The sequence below is a fragment of the Anguilla anguilla genome, chromosome 14, assembly GCF_013347855.1.
Source record: "Anguilla anguilla isolate fAngAng1 chromosome 14, fAngAng1.pri, whole genome shotgun sequence".
NCBI lineage: Eukaryota > Metazoa > Chordata > Actinopteri > Anguilliformes > Anguillidae > Anguilla > Anguilla anguilla.
Genome location: NC_049214.1, coordinates 26,609,829 through 26,636,276, shown reverse-complemented (window position 1 = coordinate 26,636,276; position 26,448 = coordinate 26,609,829). Strand labels below are relative to the sequence as shown.

At 43.3% G+C, this 26,448-nt stretch overlaps 1 protein-coding gene across 1 annotated transcript in view; it reads right to left on the bottom strand.

The window, feature by feature from the left end:
- Window positions 1–18,243, bottom strand: part of LOC118213119 (ciliary neurotrophic factor receptor subunit alpha-like) — a 172,084-nt gene extending 153,841 nt beyond the window's left edge. The window contains exon 1 of the mRNA XM_035391820.1: window positions 18,120–18,243. Within this exon, the coding sequence (XP_035247711.1) occupies window positions 18,120–18,167 (48 nt within the window). The 5' untranslated portion in view covers window positions 18,168–18,243. The remainder of the gene's footprint in view (window positions 1–18,119) is intronic.
- Between the last annotated feature and the right edge of the window lie 8,205 nt (window positions 18,244–26,448).

Here is a 26,448-nt window from a genome sequence, read left to right as displayed (position 1 = left end):
CGGTTCTACAGCAATCAGCCAGCATGATTAACCAATCTTTGCGTCATCAAAACAATGCCCTAGGTCATTTACAAAAACAGCCTTGACCTAATCAAACAAAGAAATACATTTTTTAAAATTAAAATCATGTCCATTTAAAACCTCATTTTAGTATTGATGGCTGTTGGGCAATGTCATAATGAAAAATGAATAATTCATAATGCCTTTTATCTCTATTTGCTCTTGGATTGTCTGATTAAATAGACATTTTGTCTCCTCAAACATTATACTTTAAATTAAACTTGATTGCTATACAGAATCTCCCTTTCAAAACCATTTTCAAACCCTCGTCAATGGTTGATCAGGCTTATGAAAGTGAGACATTATTCATGACAGAATATTTTAAGGAATTGAGCCATTTGGAAAAAAATTTTTTTTTAATTTTTAAATATTCATTATATTATATTTCGGAATTATTTCTACAGATCCAATATTGAATTAACTGGGGCACAAAAACTTACCATTAATGCTACAATCAAACACTCAGGCAATGCAACAAAGAAAAAAACAGTCTATTTAAAATCTTTCATTCACTTAAAAAAAGAAATTGTTACACATTTTGATTTCAATGATGATTTCAAGGCAGGAGTTCTCGTGTATTGAACTGGGGCGAACTTGAAACCTGATTGGCTAGCCGTGAACGTCGGCGTACGCACACGCTCGTACACGCAGCGGCGCAGCAGCGCACACCTCCAAAACCGCGTTCAAGGGCATCTCCCCGAGTTCTTCGATTAAAATACGTAAACACAAACCGTCGGCGTTGAGCGCAGCCAGCCGAGCGCGAGGCCTTCTGAGCCCTGCAGAGAAATTTGCATCCGGTCTTCAGAAAACCGCGCAAAGTAATGAAAATAAATGACTGTTTGAGGCTCCGGACCCCAAAGGGGGGGTAGCACTTAAGTAATTAATTCTTGAAATCACTGAACTCTGACTGGTTGCGTCCTATGAGAGCGCATAACTGACACATGCGAGAGCTACAGAAAAAAATAAGAGCCCTCTCTCCATTTTCTTTTGTAGGGCATAACTATACACAGTAAAGTGTCCAGTGTTAATTCATACACATTTGTTATCTGTTAAGAGCTGAATAAACGCTGGACATTCTGGTGTGTACTTTCAAAACCCCCACGGGCAAAACGGGCTGTTCTCGTTATCAGTTATGTGCTTGTTCGCACACTCCATGCTGCAAAGCATTCTCTCACTATGGAGGTGATTGTTCACTGAACTCCGGTACCATACCCCCACCCTCCCACCCCCAAAATTCAGATGTAGCCTAATAAATGCAATACGGTCAATTAATGAAGACTGAGAAAAACCTTATTTCTTAAACCCACAATTTATTTTGTTCTCAATTGCGCATCCAAACTCACAAGACATTCTAAAACTCCCTCTTTTAAAAACCGGCTAGCTTTTCCTGCTGCTCGATACAGCTGCAGCTGCGTTCTGGTTTTTGCATACCTTCGGAACGTCGTCTCGTTTAAATTTAGTATTTCAGCTCATTCAGGGTCACGAAAATGGAGTACGGCAGAGGAAGAAAGAAATAACGGCACTGAAGGGACACGAAGAGCTTGAAAGTTGGATTCTCAAGGTCATAAAGAACCTCACTGACAACACTCCCCCCCCCCTTTCTATTATGTTCCGTTCCATCCCCCCCCCCCCCCCCCCCCCCCCCCCCCCACCCCCCCCACCCCACCCCCTTCCTGTTGTTCCACCAAATGAAAATCTGGCATTGGACTGCCATAGCTGATCGAATACGGCATTCTTTTACTATGTTCAATTTGTACTGTCCTTCCTTGGTGAAAGACAAGAGCACAGTAGGCATTCTACCTGCGCATTTCCCAGGCATCTTATTTATGCTGCAGGTGAATGGCAAGCAAGCCAAGTGCGATGGAAAAACTTGTGAAACCAATTTATTTCTGGGCAGCGCACAGCAACAAACAGAGCAACCAAAGCAACTTCCATTCGTTCGAATGTTACTCCACGTTGGGTTGAGTTTTGCCTGAAATGAGGCGAAACGAAATTTATATACAGTTCATTTTGATGTGCACCAGGTTGTGAACTCGTGGAAGTGGCCAAAAGTTATTTATTATGCTTGTCAGGTTTCTTCAGCGCTACGTCAAACTGCACACATCTCTTTCAGGAGCTCACACCAGTGCAATACAATAAACAGCAAAACATGTTCGCTATAAAGGTCAGAAATAACATCCAACTCACACTTCCGGGTTTCCCTTTGCTTAAGAATCAATAAAGACCATAATCTGTCTACAAAACATCTGTGAGAACACTTGCACATACTCAAATATGTAAGGACTATCACAGAGACCGAGCAAAGAAAATGCATTTTATCAAGATAATAGACTATCCGTGTCCATTTAATAGCAAATAATGAGGACAAGAAAGCACGAGGCCCCATATGAATAGTAATAGATAATCATACACTCGCTGAAAGAAATAGAGTTTGATGGTTGAGGAAGGGATATGTGGAGTTCACACAAAGCCTGACATGCACATCAGCTTATTTCTCATTGGCCAACAATGTTTTTTGAGGCACTGATTGCAGATGCTGTACCCAGCAAGATTCATTACATAACATTACATTGCATTACAGGCATTTAGCAGACGCTCCAATCCAGAGGGACTTACACAACATTTTATATAGCATTTACATTTCATCCAAGTATACAACTGGATATATACTGACGCATTGCAGGTTAAGTACCTTGCTCAATGGTACAACGGCAGTGACCTACCCGGGAATCGAACCTGAACGTGCAACCAACTCATTACCCGTCATAACTGCACTGCCACCCACGGGCTGTCATGAAGGACTGTTACAGCAAAACAAAGACAGTGTCGCCACACAAGCAGCGCCGCGGCTCACGACATGCCAGACTAATGACTGCACTCACTTCCTGCGCTAGCCCCGCGCCACTTCCTGTAAGAGAGATGACTTTACCTTTCCATGCTCCCTGTTTTTTGCACTCCCCCCCCCCCCCAGCCCCCCCCACCCCCACAAGAGCAGCCAAAGTGGGGGTTGAGAGAGGGGTTACCGTCCCACAAGCCCAACTGGTGAGAATTGCGCGGGGTGTCGGAATTACACATGGCATGTATAAGAGGGACCGGCTGGGGAGCGCGTACGGGGGGGGGAGCAATTCACCGGAGGGGTCCGTTACACATCAATAAAGCATGGGGGAGTCCGGCGGAGCCCTGAGAGTAAATCACTTCCTTCTGTCCCCCTCGCTCCGCCACGGATTTTTTTAAAAGAAAAATAATAGATAGTATCGGGTTTGCCGTTCTCGTTGGTACTCGTCCGCCGAGCGGGTCCCTCCGCGGCTGCCGCGGGGGTCGCCGGGGAGACGCTCACAGATGTCAGCGTTTACCGTAGGCGGCCGGGGCGTTCCCGCCGAGCGATTACGCGGGGCTTCGGCAGAGAGAGAGAGAGAGAGAGAGAGAGAGAGAGAGAGGCAGAGAGGCAGAGAGAGAGAGAGAGAGAGAGAGATACAGAGAGGCAGAGAGAGAGAGAGAGAGAGAGAGAGAGGCAGAGAGGCAGAGAGAGAGAGAGAGAGAGAGAGAGAGAGAGGCAGAGAGAGAGAGAGAGAGAGAGAGAGAGAGAGAGAGAGGCAGAGAGGCAGAGAGAGAGAGAGAGAGAGAGAGAGAGGCAGAGAGAGAGAGAACGCAAAGTGCAAAAAGATGGGAGAGGGATGGGGAAGGTAACAGAGGGTTTGTGTTTCAGCTGGGATTACGGTAAGAGTAGTATCCTGAGGTATTTAATGACAGGGTCATTATAGTGTGTTTGAAATTGGGTTGAGGGTTTCAATGGATTGAATGGAAGGTTAAGATGTTCACCCCTGTCAGTGTCGACATTTTTTGAAGGTTAAGATGTTCACCCCTGTTAGTGTTGGCAATGTTGCCGGTGCACCAGGGGATGGCATCTCTAGCTAGTTAGCAAGTTTGCTTAAGAAGATGAAAAATTTGAAACTGGTCGCGTTGTTATTTTTATGGTTTATATCGCCACTGAATGCATGATTCAAGTTTATTATTTTTGATATTTCAATTTTCACTTGAAGTTCAGGCAGGTTGCGCTGTCTCCAATCGACTCATTTCCGACTTTAGACTAAAGCTTGGACCCGGCACTGAACAGAGAAATCAGGAATATGAAACCAGAGAGGTATGTGTATGCTCTGAGGTGCATGAAATCATCTCTCCCCCCCATCAAACTGTCAACCAAGCTACTGCACTGGACAGCTGCCCAGCTGGAGTGAGGTCATCATATTCTGTCCAATCACCCGGGGGAGGGGGATGACTACTGTTTGAGAAGCGCAACCCCCACGGACTGAAATCCTCCTCCTGCGGAGAGTTTATTGCCAGTGACAGGTACGCGCATCACCAGCAGGATTCCAGGCCGTTCGACGCTGACGGTGTCCAGGTGGACTGTGGGATAGCACGGCGATCCCAAACATAGCACACGAAACACTCTGCTCTGCACAAGCGCCTTAACCAGATGCGCCACGGACGAGCCCCGTCTAAAGTAAGGGTGACAGACTCCGGGCCTGGAGGTCCAGAGCCAGCTGGAGTTTTTCTGGTACATTTCAGTGATTAATTTTAGTCACTGATTAGCTGCATATCACACCTTTTTTATTTCCTAAGGCCTGTATTGGCTGCTGACTGAAAGTGAAACCCCAAAGCCTGCAGGCCTGATGGCCAGGACGAGTGACAACCCCACCCCACCCCCACCCCGCGCCCGCATCCACCCCCCCCCCCGACTACATCAATTGCATTTATTTCTTCGCTCATTTCTTCGCTTCACTATTAGAACTGAATCCACCTTTTTTTTTTTCCCAGTGCAGATGATTCAACCCCAAAGCAAATCCGCCCACTCCCCTCGCTCCTTCTTTTTATACGGTCTGACGCACCGAACCGCTGGAAGTAGACACATTAAGCAGATAGAGAAAAGCACATACACATATTTATACACATACAGATATCTTACAGGCAGACTCCAGAACAGCAGGTAGAGAGAGAGCGCGTAAATGACAGGTTTTATCTGTAGAAGCCGCGCTGAGCACAGAGAGGCACCGTCAGGGCTGTGGTGACACGCGCGCCCACGCACAACAGCGGCGTCCCGAGAACGTTCGCCGGAAACGGAGCGCGAATGCCGCAACGTGGTTCGCGGGTTCCCGCAAGATCCGCGGGCCTGTCGGCGCCGTTTTCCCATCAGCGGCAGCGGCGGCGGCGGGAAAACAAACAGACGTTAGCGTCACAGCAGGCCGGAGAGAAACGTTCGCAGATTATCCTCTTCGCACCGCGGCTGCGCGGGAACCGTCGGCTGGGAAAACGTAACGACCGCAAGGGGAGGCGGAGTGGACGGGCGAAATTTCAAACGCGTAGTCGCGACACGGTGTCGTAAAACAATGCAGCAGGTGCGTAACAGACCGAGTGGGGGGTCTAGAGTAACAGGCACAGCACCACTTACAAATGATAACAAGTCTGACTTTTAGTATTTTAGGACTTTATACATTACGTTACACAGAAGCCAATCCTCACTTTCTTGTCATGTTCTGTTTGTAGTCCATATAGTATTCGTTCATTTCAGAAATCAGCGCTGAACTGTGTATTGTTCTTTTTTAACTGTCGCAGGAAAGCATCCTTCTTGCTGAGGTTACTACATGAAGCCACGCATGGCGCTAGCTGGCTCATCTCCTTGGGTGGGGAAGGAAACAAATTAGCGCTAGATATAAGTTACAGTATGGCGCACTTGAAGCATAGCTAGCCACTGTTCATCATTAACCTGGTACCTGAGTAGCCATCCAGTGAAGGTTAATGATGGCGTAATGACAATGCCTTCTTGGTTTAAGAGTACATCATTTAGCCTGTGTTTTTTTGCATGCTATGGTACTGCTGGTTATCACTACAAGCCAAATCATGATTTATATGTGAAACGATAAATATATTTTATGCATGTATTTTTTTCTGACTGCAGAAATTATGACTCTTAATGTAATGTAAATGTAAATCTTTTTTTGTTATTAGTGAGCAAGCAAGCTAGCTTCTACAGAAAAGAAACATTCAATAACTCACAAGAATTCTGTCAACAATTCATCAGTAAATCAATTCTCTGCATCAACATTCAATCCCTGTGTGATGAGGTGTACTTCATTAATTCTTCATTTTCAGAAGAGCTACAGTGATGAATTATTCGAATGTCCTTCTTTGACCTTAGCCAATTCATTTGAAAGGCTTCCATTTTAGATGCATCTCCAACAATTAATCATTTGATTGTCATTTTGAACGCACCAAACGATATATTTCCCACGAAACCCTCTCACCCATTCCCAAAGTTAGCTAGAGTAAAGCAGGTAAAATAAGGTTTCTAACGCCCTAAAACAGAAAGCAGAGGTTAAAATTTGAAGGGCAAAAAAAAAACTATGAACAACACCTCAGAGGTTTCTAGATAACAGACAAGCAACTGAAGTGGAGTGGGGTTGTTACAGGTGAAATAACTCAGGGGAATTTGTGGCTCTTAGAATGGGGCATGGAACATGTTCTACCCAGGTGAACATGAAAAACCTCCTCACCCTTGAAACTCAGAACTCTGTCAGGCACACCTGATCCAGTATGGCCTACAGACAGTAATTTTACCTAACTGGACGCGCGGGTCCTCAAAGTTGGCAAAATGGTGTCATACGCACATAAGAATAGGAGAAGCAGCAGTAATTATTGAAATATGCATGTCTTATGCTGACTAGGAAAGCTGGTAAAAAAAAAGCTGGAAGGCTACTTTGATGCTTTTGTGAATTGTTCTTGCTGTGAGTATTGCCTTAAATCAACTATGTAGAATCGGTGAACATGAAACGTAACTAGCCATAATGTTTCATGATGCATTGACTATTGATAATTAGTACTCCATGTCCATTGTGCAGCTAGTAGTTACCCATGTCCGTTAATGTGCAGCTAGCACAGGAAGGCTACTTGTGGCTGAGGATTCACAGGATTTGCTCTTGTGTGGTGGAAAGGCCAATTACAGGCTGGCCCCAATGGGGCTGCCAATCACTGTCAACACCGGCCCTGCTGAGACTCGACACCAGTCTATGGAGCACATCGTTACCCTGAAACCACGTGTCTCAGTGGAACGATCCCCCCGGCAGCCTTTGAATCCAGGCTTCCCACAAAAGTGCATAGCCCCTTCAGGATCAACGGGTCTGGTTTTTTGAAGGCCTCTGCCTGTTAACCAGCACTTTTTTTTTCTTATTTCGATTCCCATTGTGTGTGGACAATGGGAATCGGCTACAGCAGGTTTTTTGATTTTTTTGTTTACAAAATCCTAACAATGACATTTGTTCAAACCCTCAAAGCTAAAGCGCTGTAGCATGGAATTTTATTCAGATGGTAAAAAGCATTACGCTGCACTTCAGGTCCACACCCCATAAAAACTGGAGCCAGCATCACTCCCACTGACAGGCAAATGCTGGGGGATCAAAGCAGAGAAACGGCGAGCTTGCTACGCGCCATTATGTGTTCATCGCATTCTGAAGAATGTACAATTTTAGAAAACAAGCAGCCAACATGCAAAGCGTAAAAAAAACGGTGTCACGTCTCTCAGATCCTTGTGCTAAACGGCACCCACGGAAAATGTAAAAAGATGAGACCTGTTGGCAGCCATCCCAGTCCAAAAGATTGTGCTGCTTGTGCAGAAACGCAGAACACCGGGCTCTGTTAACAGGCAAATTTTGATATGGCACATAAATAAAATATATAGTCAGTTGTACAGTTGATCAAAGCTTCGTTCGCTGAGTTTTTTTCTTCTTCCCCATTTACAGTAGACGAGGTACAGCTATTTCTAAAGAACAAATAGATTTCTGCAAGAGCAGCTTTTATTTAGCCCGCTGTACAGATATGGAACTCGACTTTATGTTTTTCTGAGGGTTTTGAAAGCTTACTACTCAGTACAATGAAACAGATTTCAATTGTTATTACAAAAAATTCCATTCAGTAGTTTTTCTTTTTTACAATATGTCATGCCTTGTTTTCTCTATTCGTTGTTCTGATGTCTTTACAAAAATGTGTGACTTAAAAAAATGACTTTTTCTGGAAAGTGGTTCAGAAAGGCCAAACAGTAGACCTGCGATCATTCTTTACAAACAAGGCACTTGTTTGGTTTTCCAAAGTACCAATGAATTGACACAGGGTCTTATTGGTTACTGAAGTATAGCCTACAGTGCAAAAAATACAAAACAAGACCAGGTCAAAACCTAGTATATGGCTGGACCGGCTGACCAATGGTGTGACGTCATAACTCGGCCGACCAATGGTATAACTTCATCACTCACTCAGTCACCCACTCAGTCACTGACATTTGCGTTTGTAGGGCTGGCCCCGCTGTTGCGGTCCAGCCAAAAAAACAGCATTCATAACAGTTTTCCTTATTCTTATGCCCTATGCCTTTATATAGCCCATACAGGAGGCTTTATTAGCAGGCATCCTTAGTGTGTGTGTTTGTGTCTGTGTGCGTGCCTGTGGGAGGTAGGAGAAGGGGGGGGGGGGGTGTGAAGGAGACAGCAAATCTAATCACAGCTTCTCAGTACACAAGTTATAAACCTTGCTGATAAAACTGATCAGAAGGCTGAAACTCAGAAAATACGGGCAGCGGATCCATCGTTCGTATAACTATTAGAACAAACGCGTAACGACTGGAACAGATTTGCGCTCGGAGTTTGCGGCTGGAGTTGCCATCGGCACGGTGCAGGCCCTGCAGGGCTGGAGTTACCATCGGCACGGTGCAATCAGAAAAGGTAGGATCCGGCGCGGGCTAATGGAATTACGCGTAATGCGGGAGAGTGACTGCGGCCTCTGGTGTCTGATTCCATTTTCCCATCTGAGGAGCAGACCCACTGACGTCGCCCGCATTGATTTTACATCTGCCCGACAATCCTCAGTGCCGAAGCCCAGAGAACCGTGCCGACCGAAAACCTCGCACCTCGACAGACCCCCCCCCCCGAACGTGACCGATATTCACAGGTAACGAACGTCTCAAAATGTCATCGCCTTCCGAATCATTATCTCCATAAACTCACGGTCCTACGTGTGAATGGAAATAAGAGTCTAACTAAAGCAAAAGTAGTTCCCCTGAATACAGTGGTCTGTGCATTCTGTGTCTGTGTGCACACACACACACTCACACGCACACACACACACACTCACGCACCAGGAAAGCACAAAGCACAAACTGGTGACATGTACACCAAGCCGGTGCCATTGTAGACACAGGTGATTAACTTGCCCCAAGAAAAGGGGCATTTTTCTTTACATTGCTTGATCTTGACTAAGTAAATTAGTACATTTTGCTATACAATAATTCCATTGCATAAGTGTACTCTTTTAATTTATTTTAATTTAAAAAATAATTTATCTAAAGTGAAATGGTCGTATTGGGGGCTTGTAACCCCTAGACGTACGACTAGTAATTTAGTCAGCCTAACAAAATTGGCTAGAACAAGCGCGTCAAATTGAATTCAACCGCTTTTGTGAAGTTTCTCACGTCTGGTAATTCCTTGCGTTTAATTCGTTTAAAATTGAAATGGGTGTTTTCATCATCCCTGGCTTCCACGCGGAACTGAAGGGCAGCATCGTAAAAAAAGCCGGGTTCCTCCCGAACAGACCGCGGGTGAAAATCTTTGGCGATGAGTCACAGAGGGCCGGGGACGGGGGCGAACAGAGTCTCACTGGCCCTAATTGCAATCAATTAAAAAACTGCAGAAGCATGAAATATGAGCTCTGGCACTGGCCGTCCGCTGGGAGGGACTGCACAAGGTTTGATTAAAGTCAATACCAAACTCAGGACTGGGAAGATTACAAACAGCGTTGACCTTGCGGTGGCAGATTACACCGGGGAATAAGAAAAGACAGAAAAGGGGGAGTGTGAGAGAGAGAGAGAGAGAGACAGTTTTGATGATAAACGCCGTCCGACACCTTGACGGCACCCTTGATACCCATTTTATATTTAAATGAATTCCCATTGTTATTCCCTAATTCCTCCGCCCGGCCTCCCAAGCAATATCCCCGCCCGAAACCACTTGGCAATCACCGGGCGATTGTGTCTGCTGTAAACACGGCGCGTAATTGCAAATGTCCTGTTGCTACAAACGTTCGGCGATGTAAACTTGGGCAATTTCATTTCGGGAACATTTGCATAAGTTAAATTAAAAAGCTGTGATTCATCTCGCAGCACAAGTCATTTCGGTGATCAACCGAACACAAATATCACATGCAAAGACGTCCATGGGAGATCCGAACCGTGTTGTTTATTGGTTGTCACTGTTTGTTGTTCCAATCGATTTACCACATTTCAACCCCGCTGCACACCAATGGCAGTGCTTTAAAAAAAAATGCTTCGTTCGTACCAAGCCAATCAGCACAAGATTGGCATTATGGATTTAAGGCCCAGCACAAATGAGTCTGCCATGTCTCCCTCTCTAACAGATCCCTAGCTGTAGGAGAAAGCCAAGGCTTTCCCTTGTGATGTAACTTCCTGTATATCACAACTGAACATTATCTACTAGAATGTTAACTTCTTAACTCGCCTGTTCACTCAAACACTCATAATAAAAGACTTCACGTAAGACTGTAAGTCCAGGCTATGGCTTCATGGAGAAATCAAAACCAGACTCACGCATGGAAAGACCAGACAGTGGTACTTCACCAGAGCACTCAGCAAGCATCAGCACACAGCCAAAGAATAATACTCAGCCGTGGATCCAGCTATCCCACACAGGAACAAGGCCAGTTCAGCAGCAAACCAGCTGGACGCTCAGTCACTTTTCCCATAAGAGTTGAAGATATAATAATCAACATCATAAAAGACCTTGAGAATAAAACTGGCATCTGAATAAAATGTATGTCATCAAATAATTATCTGCAGCTTGTGTAAAAGATCTGAAAGTGGTAGGTTTTTCTCTTACAAAGGCACAGTAAAGGTTGCAATGGATTAACCTGTTGTTAGAATTGTCAATGTTAATCGACTGGTAACCCAGGAGAACAAACCTTTGAACCCACCATCTTAAATGAGAAAACTCATTTAGGCCATAATCACATTTACGAGTCACTAACACCATTAAGTCTAATGTGGTCTCAATTTGTATTTTTATACTGGTATATAATCTGTGACTTACACATAAAATTTAGCGCTTTATAGTCCTGCATTCATCACAAGATATCTTGCTTTTTATTGTAACACTCTTTGCAAGATTTTTTGCATTTTACCAAGGCATTCTTTGCATTCTTCACAAAATGTCTAGATTCAAATAGGCTTGGGGCAGTATGACACCCATGTATTTTTTAAAATGCAATTTCTATTTCATGCCATATTTCCGACTAACAGTGTATAACTTGCATTTGGCTATCTTAAAATTTCATTTGTCAGATTTGAATTCTATTCATATAGTTTAATATTATCTTGGTAGTATAACTGTGCACTACACCCAAGTTTCCGGTCGTCAGAAAATTTCTAATTTCAAGTCTTTTCAAAGGTCATTTATATCACCAAGATAAAAAGAAGCCTCAAAACCAATCCCAACTTCCTGACAGCTTCCTGTTCAGATTATAGCTTTTTAGTTTTTGTATTCCACCCTGAAGCCAGTTTTTAGTACATGCACTACAGACGCAGTCAAATTTTGAATACATTTTGAGAAAACACATTTACTGTTTGCGGATTTAATTTTTAGTTTGACAACTGGCTTGAAAGGTGTTATGCATCCTTTTAACACTGCTCTTATAAATGTATTGAATGCATTTATTTACTTTGCTCTGGAAATTGCTCTGGATAAGAGCATCTCTTCAGCTAATGCAACGAGATGAGAGAGAACACAAGCAATTCAACCTCAAAAGCTTTTTGAAAATATAAATATAATAGCATACGCCCCGTTACATTTTGCTATCACAATCTACCTCAGCAAAAAAAAAAGAAAAATGTGTCAGCTATCTACACATAATATATATGAAAATATTCGTCTTTAAAGATAGACTCCAAAATTCTGTATGAGACCTTAGGCAGAATAACAGGTCTAGGTCAGTTTCTTGGTCCAATACAAACCCTTTTTTAATGGATTGGTAGTATATAATATCCAGGTAGCAGGTACTTCCTAGATTTTCTAGAGATCTTTTAAAAACCAGTAATTATTTTAATAATCTACCCTCGATCTTAAAGCACTCTTGGGTTTATGCAAACAAGGTCTGCTGACTTTCATATTTTCCTTGCATAACAACATCCATCACCTCAATATCTTCAAAAACATGATGTTAATTGGAATTAACTGTAGGCATATGCGTAACTGCCTCCCAAGGAAGCTAACTGACAAGTGTGTCAGCAATACATTGGCCGTATGCCTTCTCTATGCATATGTCTTAACTTCCATTGCTATAGTAGAGAATCACTTAGGAATACTTAATTGCATCTCAGGAAACATGGTTTTTGGGCATCCTTACACATGGTAGAAAGCTATGTTACAATGCTAGCATCACACAACACATATGTCTGGGCCATTTGCTGGGGGGACCAGCTCATCAGCTAGCAGCATGCATGGAAAATTCAAAACAATGTTCTGGTTTTGCACTGTTCCTTACCAATAAATCTGAGAAACCTAACATTGAGTTACATTATTATGGTGCAAGCATCTGGAACAAATACAGTTACCCTTCCATAAGCTAGCCCCAAAGAGTCAACTGTCCAGTTGTGTTTAGTAACAGCATCTCCTCTCCATCTCCTCCATAGCGTTTGTTTAATTTCTCTCTCGGTCAATATTAACCAGTCAGGTGTTTTTTTTTAATATGGACATTCCACAACTGAGCAAGGCTTTGCTCCCATCCAACGTACAGACTGATATGGGTAGCTCTGTAAATAATGTTCCATATGCTGTCCATAATCTTGTAGCCTTATAGCTGTGACTGAAGTTCTCAAACTATTTATTTCTGCTGCTTTCATCTCACAGAGTTAGCATTCCCTTTATTAAAGAAATATAAATCATTTTTCAAATGGGGTTCAGTTAACGCAGGAAGCACTTCAAAGATACATAAACTGAACAGTTATCCCTGTACACCTGCAGCTGGAAATGCAACAACAATTCCAGATTCTTCTATTTCCATAGAAACCACCACAGGCTTCAGACTCAGCTAGTGCGTGCTTGTGAAAGAAACTCCCTTACTTGTTTATATTGCCGATGATTTTATAATTCTTACTATGAGAGACTGAATATTGATTAATTAATTTTTTTTTAATTAAATGGAATGCAAAGTGAAGAAAAATTCATGTTTTCTGTCAAAACAAGATCACTGAACTATGATTAATGATTAACAATGGTTAACAATGGTTCAAGCACTCTACGTGAATAACTATTAATAGTAATCACTCCAACTGTAAGATTAACACAAACCTAATTGTAAATAAACTATTCTAAAATATATTTTCAATATTAAACAGAAATGGTTGCCAGCGACCAATTCTACTACTGGTGGACCCAGTGATCATCAAAACTAAAAAAGTCAACTGAAACTGACCAGAAACAAAACAAACATCTTCTAACTCATACCTCCATATCATAAAGAGCAAAAATACAATGCAAAAATCTATCTACACAACAGTAGTCAATGTTTAAATGACTTTCAGTTCAATTTAACAGTTCAATGTTGAAGCACCTCATCACATTTTACTCTTTAATCTTTAAATTAAATCTCTTTGAAACACCCCCACCCCCCATCGCCCAGCCTGTGCCCCCCCCCACCCCACCCCACCCCACCCCACCAAGTTGCAATCCCAGTCTTAAACTGATTTACAAGGTTAATATTCATGCAAAATAAACACGTTTTCTAAAATGATTTCACCAAAGCACAGCGAAGCCCCCCATAGCATGTATGTTTTCCATCTGCCCTACAAACACACTGCAAATTCAAATTTCCGCTTCAGTGCTCCGTTAATGGCTCTCCGACCTGCCGCACGTGGGGTTTTAGAATGGATATATGCACATTAATTCAGCTCCATGCAAATCCCGCACCGGTTCAAAACAAAACCTGGCTGTTTTTTTTTTTTGTTTTTTTTCCTTCCTCGAGATGGGAGTTCGGCGACGGGGAACCCGGGAGGGTAAAAAAAACAAACAAGCTCGGATGACTCCAACCGTAATACCGACGCGGCTAAAAAAAAAATAATAATAAAAAAAAAAAACACACGGGAAGGCAGCGCCTCCTCTCCGAACGCGCGTACACACGCCACGCACCGCCGTCTACAAAGCCCCCGCCGACTCGGGCGATTCGCCGTTCGGGCGATTAGTCACGGCGAAAAAAAAGGGGAGAGAGCTTCAACCGAGTTTGCTAATGCGACCAAGACGGGGCGGGAGGATGGATTGGGCCATGCATCACCCGCGGGACGAGCGGCGAGGCCGGGGGAAGGATGTTGCGGATTACATGCTAGCCCGCCGAAACGCCGCGAGACCCAGATGCAGGGCAGACATGAATCACGCAGGGGAGGCCCGCGGCCACCCGAAACGCTACTTTCCAACCCCGGCTTCTTCCAAAGCGACAAGAAGGATGGCCGGACCACCAGGAGCAGCTGCCAGCGAGTTAGGCGCGGGGTTGTATTTATGTGCGCATGTTTCACTCGCCGTTTTCACGGTGTGCGACGGAAGCTGACCCGACTCCCACGTTTTGGGCGAACCATCAAAAAAAAAAAAACGAAAGGTGCAAATGAATAGCCCACCTGCCGGAGAGAGCCGCTCTGTCTTCAGAGCTGTTCGGGCACGTCTGCCTTACATCTGCAAACGCTTCTGTAACGTGTGCACGCAAACGTGCTTTCTTTTGTAAGAAAACGGTACGGTGGAACACAAACTTTAGACAACATTTTAGGTGCAATCTTACAAATGATCTGTTAGAAATGTTTAAATGTCAGGTTTTCTATATAACATCACTTAGAGCACACAGTGTTATCTTTTTTTAATATACATCAAGACGTGTTCAAAATATTTAATGAATACGGTTTTATATTTTTATGTTTATTTATGTATTCTTATCAAAGAGGCTTAACTTAACCTTGACATTATTATAAGATTGACAACAATTGGAGGAGCATATTCCACACCTTCTGTCAAGGATATTAGCAAATAAAGTTAACTTTATGAAAATACAGCTTCAGAAATTTTTCCAACGACGCTGGTACGCCAACCTTACCAGCTGTGGAGTGCTGTCCAGCTGTGTAGATGAGGCAAATGCATTATTCAGCACCCATCACCTCTAAGACTGGTTCTCTTTTGTAGCACTGTTTTTTTTTTTTTTTTGACAGCCTAACGTTGTACGAGCATCAGCTTCTGTTACAACAAACCAAGTGCAATTACACCACTTTTCGAGTTTGCATAACTATGCCCAAACCAATGGAAATGCACCTGCATTCAGATTAAAATAGGCAAACGGCAAAAGACTGTAATGGAAATTTGTGTTGAGGCAAATAAGAAAAAGAGTTTTTCTACTTGCCTTAAGAAGAAGCACCTCTATTCACCCCGTACTTTGGCTGCATTAAAATGTAAATATATTCCTCTGCAAATGATAATCAATTTTCCAATCACGTTGGGCTCGACTAAATCACGCGATACCACTCACAAAAAGTTGGGCAGAAAACCTCAGCGCTTTGCAACAATCGAAAGGTAAATTTGCTGAAAGGAATGGACATGCAGTTACTGCTAGTGCAAGCTTTCGTACCGAGTGCACGTTTTCCGTGTGGTCACTTTTAGCACTTCAGAAACTTTAGCGCACACTTCACGTTTCAGGTTTCTTTTCATTACCCGTCATTATTTCCCTTTGCTTTGATGTGCCCAGCAGATGTCAGTTCAATCATTCCTTCTCTCCCGCACCCACTGTGTTCGGCTCAGTAGTGTGTGTAGTGTAAAGGTGTTTCTGACGGGCTTTTCATTTTAATGTTTTACGTTTAAAAAAAAATAAACAAAGGAGGCTCCTTTGAACATCAATACATAAACAGCTCTTGATTCTGCACACACCAGAGGCTAGTGGATACATCAGGGGTCTCTATGTCCTCTCCCTGCTCTACAAGCAATCACTAGCACTTTTTGTAAAATATAAGATCAGTGCATTGTTGCTTGTCGCAATTAACCAGTCTTTAAATCATTTTAGGTTTTTCATCACTGTGATGTGCTGATTTTTAGAGCTTTTTTACAATTCACAAAAAAAAAAAAAATCACCGAACACAGAGGTGATATTTTGGCAATTTCTGTTCTGATTCAAAACAGGACACTTCTTGAGCATTAAGTCGTAAATATTTCCCAAACGGCGCATAGAGACACTCACTGAGCCAGTAAAGATACTCATCTGAAGCACGAGTTAGGCCCTGTAGTCTTCCAACTCGAACACAGATACAGATTTCAGTCACTGATACACTATGCCGGAAACTGCGAGCTTTCAGTAACGCTTACAAAAAATACAGGTCAGAACGAAACATGAAAGTACGCAGGTCACCAAGAAAAGATGATCTGCACAAGAGGGAGCCGGGTTCGAATCCCGGCCGGGACCTTTCCGTGTGGAGTTCGCATGCCCTCCCCGCGTCCACCTGGGTTTCTCCAGGTACTCCGGTTTCTTGCCATGGTCAAGCGGACATGTCCCAAGCCTGTTGTGCTATTCTTCATACTTCTCATTGTGCTTTTTTTTTTTTTTTTTCTTTTCTGCAAGGCCACCAGGCACCACATGCTCCCATTTTTTATGTCATCACACCAGGTAGCATAAGCCTGTGTACACAGGTGCACTTCATGATGAACTATCTCCTGACAAAAGCCCCCGCAGGGGTCAGAATGTACATCATGCTGTGGGGGGGGGGGGGGGGGGGGGGGCATTTTAAACTGAATTCTTGGGTTTTACAAGGGATCTGCTAATGCAGCACATGAACTGTATTACCAACAGTTCAGCGCAGTGTGGAACAGTATTGGCCTGATCCAAATGTCCAGTTGTTAAGCAAGGTTCCATTGGCTAAGCCTGCATTAGGCCTACTTCTTTCTGATAGCGGGCCGTGTGTTCACAGGTTCATCACTGAAACATGCCTGTCTGTCTCCCGGCACCACAGCGCTAACTGCTGCACTACTGTGAGGAGTACAGGACTTTAAATGGAGCAAAGGTGCAATGGTTCAAAGGTCACATTTAGGGATTCCATATTTTGGAGGAATCAGAGTTTTTTGTAATGATATTCACTGTTTGAAGGGAGGGGGGGGAAACATAAGTTTGAAATGTCATACTTTTGGGGTGCGGTGGGGTGAGGAGGGGGGCAGGGGGTACAAAAAGGACATTGGGGTTGCAGGAGGCTAACAACACTTCCAAGGCAGACCAATAATCATAAGAGACCATTCGTAATAGGCCGCCTAATGTCTTAAAGCAGTACTAATGGATTTTATAGAATCCGCTCTTAGGAAAGAATTAGATGCAATGCATTTTGCAATTATGTTATTATGGTGAACTTCACCTTTACAACCTAATTAATGTTCATTCATTAACTGAATAATTGAGAACTCTAATATATGTTTTAAACTCCATCACGTCCATTGGAATTTTTATCACTCATTTACGGTACATACCTGCTTAAATACGGGAAAGTAGCTTGTTGGTGATCAAAGAGTTTTTAAGGAGAACGAACATTTTTTTCGATACCAGTCGGTAGTGTGTGACTCACACTCCCGAATTTGTCACATAGCCTAAAAGTTTGTGTTACTCGCTTTTTGCTACGGCATATTTAGTCATGGGAGAAGTCATTAGTCATTTGGACAGGCTCGCTACCTGTGGGGGATACAGCGAGCGCAGCAACTTCCCATCAGCATTTATATGGAAATATTATTGCCTAGTACACTTCCGGAGCAGTCATATTTAAAAGCACAACGCATGTTATGGCGGCTGTAAATAAAAGTTCACCGTTGTGCTACTCTGTTTCACCGAACGGAAAATGCACACTCCAGATCGGTTTCGCGATATATTTACGGACAATGATTTGACTGGTTTGCGGATTCAGAACATTACCCTCTGACGTTTTTTATAGCTTTCAAACTTTATTCATGGAATGTTACCTGCTGTGGATGCGCGTCCGTTGTGTAATGGTACTGTTCTTGCCTCATTGTCGTATTTGAAATAATGGTTGAAAAGCGTCCATCCCATGCAGCGCATGTGTAGCAGCAGTGCTGGTGAAGTTATATGAGGCGCAAGCGGAACGGGCAGTTGCATTGTGCTCCGTGCACAAATGCTCACGCATGGCCCATGATAAAAATTAATGTTTTCTGTTATGATGTTTTTATTTTCGGTTTATGCCACGATATATACTGTTGCATCCAGTTAAGTTAAAGGTGGCGATGTTGTGTGTCATGTATTTAATTTACAAATTTATGATTTAAAACGACCTGTTTTAGAGCTTCTGATTGGGGCTTCTGAAAAGTGGTGGGTGGGGCTCGCACTTATGAAGGAAGGTGTCGTCTATAGGTGCCTGGACAGAGTGGGCGAGAACTGGAGCTGAGAAGACAGCTACTAGAATTTCTTTGTGAAAAAAGGATTACTGACCTCTGTACTGTAGTTGTTTTGTTTTGTTTTCCTTATCTTCTTCTGTCTTTTTCTTCTTGTGGGAGGGCTTTAAACTTATTTTATTTTGAAAATAGTTATGGCTATTCCACACAAGATAATGTAACTATTCCCCACATTTAACAACATTGCTGTCTGTTTTCTAAAGCTAAAAACTGAATACCTGTCTGAATACCTGTTTTCGCTATTTAAACTGCTACATAAAAAAACCTAAATTCACATTAAATCATGGCACTGTGGGTTTATTGAATGATACATCAAGTGGCAACAGGATTTTATGCTTGGGAAAACATAAGAAATTGGGTGTAAAGATGTAGGAGACTGTTACACTATTTTTTTTTTCTCACAAAGGAAACGGATAAAAGGCGTTTACAAATAGTGAGAAAATGCTTGGCAAGAAAGCCAGGGAATTGCTGATTTCACAACCTTTCTTGAATGCTTTGTTGCACGTGATATCCCTGTGAAACCCGGCCTTGCCCTCAAAACAGCCTCTACTTCTCTGGCTTTTCATGAATTGTTTGTATTAATTTATTTACCTTTCAGTTCACCAGAACATGTCGGCGATTTCTAAAGTCTCTTTTCCAAGAGACCAGGCCAAAAGTGCAGCATAGGTACCTAGCTTATATGCTTAAATTATTGAAACCAGTGCAGACTACAAAAAAACAAAATAATGCAAGAAGTGCAACAACACACAGGAAAAAATAAAACAACACAGTAAACACTAAATAATAAAGACGAAAGCGGTCTGACACCCTCCAGTGAGAGGTCTGATTCATAAAGCCTTCGTAGAAACAGAATTACCTGCCATATATTGTACATACAGTATATAGACTTCCCGGAATATATAATTGTAACTATATTTCATAGAGATATTTTTTTAAATTATATTGTAATATCTGAAAGCAGCAATATTTTGTAATAATAATGATATATTTTATTAAATGCATTGCATTTGATTGTGCTTGCCACAAAGTCAATCCATAAAAAGAAAATATACGTGAGTAAATATACCACCTGCTCCAAAAACAAAGAAATACATGGAACACATCCCATGTGATCAGTAAAAATCAGTAAAGCAGAGCAGAGTAAAGTCTACCGTTCTGCTCAAGCCAACATAAAAACATGTTCATTTCCTGTTCAGGCAGATGGGGATATTACATCTACTCCACAAGTACATATGAAAATATATACTTTAGCACAGCTGAACTGACATGAAGATGATAAGTTAACTGCACAGTAGAAGTCTCCCATCATGACACTGCAACATTAAAAGAGTAATCGTCCCACGTCCTCTTACCAACAGGAAGTGGAAGCAGGCACGCTTACCAAAGATAATAAAGCCAAAACAGAAAACGCATAATAATTCCTCCATCTCACTGATTCACAGTTTGTTTTTTTAACTTCTCTGTGTCAATTTCGGAACAATATGAGAACATTAAGGAAATGAAATCTGTGGCCAATGAGATTAAGAATAAATTGGACAGAGGTTGGTGAGTTTTTGGTCATCACTCCATCAGTCTGGAGGCTGAGACGGAAGCTTGGAAAAATCAGAAAACATAATTACCCTCATCTTTTTATGGAATGTTACCGACTATGCTCAGTCAAATCTAATTCACTAATTTCCTGAGAGAGTAATTGCTTGCTCCAATTTTTTTTTTTTTTTTTTGCTTGTTTTCTTCCTCTTTTTTTATGTAATTTTCCATTCATTTTAATTTAATTGGATTTAATACAAGAAAATGAGCCGGTTTTTTGTCACAGACTAAGCCACAATCACTGAAGGACTAGTGCAGACGAACGCACAATGCAACAGGAAATGTATATTAACGGCTCGGGCCCATTCGCAATAACATTGGCCCCGCTTTCCTTTGCGCTGCTGAGAAAACCGCAAAAACCCTTCACTTTCAGGCCTAAAACAACAAGCACAGAACCGTCCAGACCCACGCCGCAACTCACTTCCGCAGACGTTTTAGCTGGCACCACCTGCGCGTGCGTCCTACTAAACGAAGCACCACCTGCGCGTGCGTCCTACTAAACGAAGCACCACCTGCGCATGCGTCCTACTAAACGAAGCACCACCTGCGCATTCATCCTACTAAACGAAGCACCACCTGCGCATGCGTCCTACTAAACGAAGCACCACCTGCGCATGCGTCCCACAAAACGTCCCTCAAAGGTCATCCGTGAGTGAGTGAGTGAGTGAGTGAGTGAGTGAGTGAGTGAGTGACCACAATTTGCCACGCATAGCCCACGGCGCCAGTTCCTGCCCGCCGTGGGAAAGAGAGAAAGACATGCTGATTCATGTTCCTGATGAAGAGGTGAATGGGTATTACGACCGGGTCAACAAAAAAAGCTGACGAACTGAAAAGAGGTCGCCTTGGAGCAGCTGAAGCACGGCGTCACGGTGAAGCCCGCTCAGGCTCGTCCCGCGGTGCGGTCACGTGACGTCAGGGGCGGCATCACGCGACCAGTTTCCTCCGCTGTGATCTGAGTGGCTCTCGGGCGAAGCTTATTAGAAGAGTTTAATAACGATTGACCCACGAGCTCAGACGATCAACACGGGAGCCCATCGCCCATGAAATGACCCACATAAGCCCTGTTCGCCGTAACCACCTCATTCCGTTCCTTAATTTTGCCTTTGTCTGACGCAATCCCGGAAGGAAGCCATCGCGCCGGCGAAGATAAACCCCTCGGCCAATTAGAGCCAGGCGTGATTATTCGCAGCGGAGATCGAGTCAGCGATGCCCTACATCCTCTGTGTTACGAAACAAATCCCGCACTTCCTCCGGCTGATGTTCCAGCTCCTTCACTTTACCACCCTGAGTCAGAAGCAGAGCAGTGTGCATATGCGCCCAATACGTACCCTTCAAAAGCTGCTGCTCGAGCTCAGGGCGGTTGCAACACTGCATTTACTCACAGTGGTGGACATAAATCAATATATACTGTCAATAAACTATTATATTCCAAAATAAAAAATATGAACCAGACTTGTGATTTACTTATCGTTTTTAATGGTGACCGTTGTTGTTGGGACACACTTCTAATCTATTATTCTTATACACAGAAAGTGCCCTTGAGTGTAGTTTCCTCAAACTATTGAAATGACTATGGCAATGGTATTAAATTAGCTATATCTGGCCCATAAACCTGTAGCTTGTACATAATATTTCACTGGCTGTAAATGTTTGCCTAAGAGTTTTATTCTGCCTTTTGGCATTAACGTTAGTTATAAGGCTGTAAAAGAAATCAGTTTGGCAGAAAGCAAGCTAAATGATACATTTCACCGATGCATTTTAATTATCAGAGGCCGTATATTCAGGATGTGCGCCGAATTGAAAATGTTTTCCATTAGAAAAATTTGGCGTGCCATAAAAAAACATGCTTTATGAAAGCACAAACACTTGCAAACAAAACCCTCTGCCGGTGTCGATATGCTGCCCCCTGCCACACGCAGTCCGACCCACCAATCATTTAAACGGCTTTCTTCGGCGCGTTTTGAAATTGGCGACGGTTGCCGAGACGTTTGAGAAAAAGACTCCATCTGTGAGGCAGGAAGTCCGGGGACCGGGGAGCTGGTGAAGCTTCCTTCATTAGCTTTTTTTATGGATCAGGGCAGCCCTCGAGGTTCCAATGATTTTACCCCTGGCTCCCAAATTGAAGGGAAGTGCTGAGTGGAGAGAGCAAGGGAACATCAGATAATGGATTGGGGCAGAGCTCTGGCGTTGCCTATATAGATATCATTCAATCTCCTCCAGGCATAACACTCAGCTCAAGGGCAGCCTAATCTCTCTCTCTCCCTCACTCTCTCCCCCCACTCTCTCTCTCTCTCTCTCTCTCTCCCTCACTCTCTCCCCCCACTCTCTCTCCCTCTCTCTCTCTCTCTCTCTCTTTCTTCCTCTCCCTCTCTCACTCTCTCTCTGTTTCTCTCCCTCTCTCTCTATCCTTCTCTCCCCTCTCCCTCACTCTCTCCCTCTTTCTCTCTCGCTCTCTCCCTCTCTTTCCCTCTCTCCATCTCTCTCTGTCTTCTTTCTCTCACTATCTCTCTTCCTCTCTCTCTCTCTCCCTCCCTCCCCCTCTCCCTTTTTCTCTCCCTCTTTCTCTCTCTCTTCCTCCCTCCCTCGCTCTCTCTCTCAAATCATACAGTAGCTTTTTTATCGCTGTGCAGCATTTCACTGCATCGCTGTCATCATAATTTTATATACTCTTCAATGTTTTGTATACTTAGGGGTCCCTCCAATTAAATTAACGTGCGTGTATTTCAAAGCGCGTTGCTTTACACCTGTTTTTTATTTAGCCGGAGGGAAATCACTTTGCATGATTGGGGAATTTAAAGCAGGCCCCTAATTCATATTAACTCCAAATGTTTTATGCTCGCTCTGTCACCCAAATGAACCTCAGTATTTATGGCCCTGGGAGAGAGAGCAGTGCCGCCTGAGTGTAAGGAAGAAATCATTTAAATAAGTCAGCCGGCTTCAATTCCCATTATTTGCCGACGGGGACAGCACTCACGACACACTCTCACCACGTCTACCTGAAGCCCAGGTAATGCTTAACTGCTGTATGTGTAAATACGCAATCCATTTCTCTCCTGGAGAAACCGGTGCTGCATAACTCTGAATGAACGCAGCTCCATCCTACTGCCTATCGTATCAAAATACACTATAGATTTGCATATTCGCTCAATCCTGATTCGGATGTGCACTTGACGTGCCGTTTACACATTCGAATCGACGGGGGACCGAGAGAGAGTTAAAGCAAGTAAGAAAATGCGGTGTCCTGACATTATTTTGCGAGGTGTAAAACGAGATGACGGTAGACTTTGGAGAACGGCTATAAATCTAGTTCCTGTCAGCTCCTCTTCTGCTTTCATACTGAATTTTTCAAATCCCTATTTTAGCACAAAAAAAAACAGTTTACCGTTTATCTCCTGTTTCACTGCATCAGCTGGCAGTTAATGAAGGTTTTGAGCAAACTGTGTCCTGCCCCTCCCAAGCCCCCCCCCCCTCACCCCCCCATAATGTGAAATGGATATCTATTACCACCTCCTGGCGCTGGCCTGGTGATTCCTCAAATGCCCTCCACATGTCACCCTCTTCCACATTAGGACTGAGCAATATCCTGCTATAAACGCGGGCTTGTTCTCTTCTCACTAATTGTGGAACGGGACCAGGAGCAGAACAATGCGTGGCAGACTTAAGGTCTTCCACTGGCATCGTTTGACGAATCATGAGGTTGAAAAAAAACAGTTTTGCCCCGATAGGGGTATTTGTGCTTTCGCTTCTTAGTCCCCGTTGTTTCTTGTGTTAAAGCGTCTCGGTGTTTGTGTGCAAAGAACAAGCGATCTGCGGCCGCTTCGCGTCGGTTAGTCTGACGCCCCGGTTTAACAGAGTAAATTTCTCCGCGTTTCACCGGAAACGTTAGCCAGTGAAAGAGCTCCATTTAGTTGCCATGAATAATTCTTTAGAAAAAAAAGATCTAATGGATTCCTTCAGCATATAAACCCCTTTCACAATTTGAGTTTTTCCTTATTCTCTTTGTAAGCGATGGGGTTCCGTGCTAACGCTGTCAAGTGTGCGAAAGCCCAACATCTATTTCAGACATTTTCCTCGTGCGGATCTTGCTGGCGGAACGACTCAAGCTCCCAGTCGGAGTTAACAGACCTGCGCTGGGTGTCAGCACATGCATTAAAGTCCTGCTGGTCATCCGGGATACGGCCTGTAGCCAACCTGGGCGAACCGACGAAAAAAATATCAAAAGAAAAATACGTAAATCCGATATCCTGAAAGAACAGCACGGCTACGGTTGACTTTGCGTGCCGTATCATTTTTTTTTTTTTTTTTTTTAAAGACGAAGAATTATATAAACTCCGGCCGTAGTGGAGTAAGTCCCATGCGGGGAAAACATCAGCGAAAATAGATAGATGATGCAGTGCGGTCATAACGCAGCCAGTGTAGAGTTATTAATCATGCCGGTCTAAAGAAATTCAGGGGTCCCTCGGCGGTATGCTAAAGTGAGCAAAATGTCCAGGAACCGCAGTTTCCTGAGTAGACCTACGCCGTGATGGAGAAAACACTGCAAGGTCAGGCCTGGTGGGGGGGGGGGCGGGGGGCGGGGGTTCGCGTCTGGAGACATCCACCGAGCCCCAGAGCGCTAGGCCGACAGCTGGACATTTCAATTACATAGCCAGCAAAAATTCGCCGATCTCTAGACCTTTTCTAAAAAAAAAAAAAAAATGGCGAGTTTGAGACCTATAATGAAACAGGCGAATTAAAATACATTAGCTCAACGCCAAACCTCGTTTTGAACCTGAGCTATGTTGCGCGCGGGAAATTCCCACTTCAGTCGATTACGTTCGCTAAGCCGTGGCCTGCAGATCGACGACAGCCAGCGATCCCGTCCGTTCGCCCGCGTACAGATGGGAACGGAGGTGTCGACCAAGGCCTTATCGAACCGCGCTATTTGTAGCTATCGGACCCTTCGGAGATAGAAACGAGCGAAATTCGGTCGAAAGCTCGCGCGGCTGTTCGGAAAAGGCCTCGTTCGGGCCTCGTCAGCGGAATCTCCGCTGCGTTCGCCCGCACTGCTGGTTACACGTCGAGCGTTTCCCGGGTGACGGCCGGCCCTACACCCAGAAGCAGAGCGTCTCTCATACGCAGTCCGCTACACAGCCTGCCGCAGCCCCGTATTCTCCAGCTTACAGTGTCTCGGATTGGTCAGTTAACGTCAGGCTAATCTTTCCAGACAGGAATAGAGACCGTGCCACACAGACAGTGAAACGTTACTTCCAATCCCGATCAAGCGATCAGTGGCAATAATTTAGAGGTCTCAGAGGTGGGAGGGCAGGAGGGGGGTGGCCAATCACTGAAAAATTTGGGAATATTTTATATATAGTTGTAATTTAGAAATACTGTTATCATCCATTCATGGGCGATCTGCTACTGTTTGTGTAATTAACCAAATACAACATTAATCAAGCAGGTTAACTACATCAGTTAAACAATTATACTACTACAGGCCACCCAGAGGGAGAAAAAACATTTTGAATGTATTTAAAAAATATATATATTTATATAACTTGTAACATAATCAGAGTTCGATTTACTCCTGAAACTCAAAATTACATTTTCACAAATGGGCTAGAATGATAGAATGACATTTACAAAATCAAAACATCTGTCTGACGGTCTTTTTCACCATCTCCATGAATAATTGCCAAACTCATTGGGGAGATCTGAAATCCAATTTATTTTTTTATTTTTTTTTTGTCAGAGGTTTTTTTTTTTTAAATCTTCATTCACTATGTTTAGTTAGCAAATGGGACTCCTTTGTTTATGTAAACCAACCACCACATTTGCATGAAAAATAAAAAACAGGAAATTAAATAAATGTTTACAGTTAATTTACCCGCTAAAAATTCAGCAAATGCAGCAAATATAAAAATATGAAAACTGAAAATAAGTGGAAGCCAATCGAGTCCAGCGCAGTCCGATTACAAGCGTCTCAGTGAAATATTAAAATTATTCAATAATTAATGAAGTTGTTACTATTACTGGAAGCAGTAAACATTATTTTGAAAAAAACTAAAGCTGCTGAAATACAAAAAGGAATTTAAATATATACCAGTAAATTGATATCATAGACAATGATGATAATTATAGGTTATACTTTGATCACTGTGTGTCCATTGTGTTTGGTGAGAACAATAGTCTTCCTGAATCTGTTCTGCTCATTGTTCTGCTTATTGCAACACATGAGATTTTGAAAAAGACACAAGTATAATGGTCATAGGGCGGCAGTGTAGTATAATGGGTAAGGAGCTGGTCTTGAAAC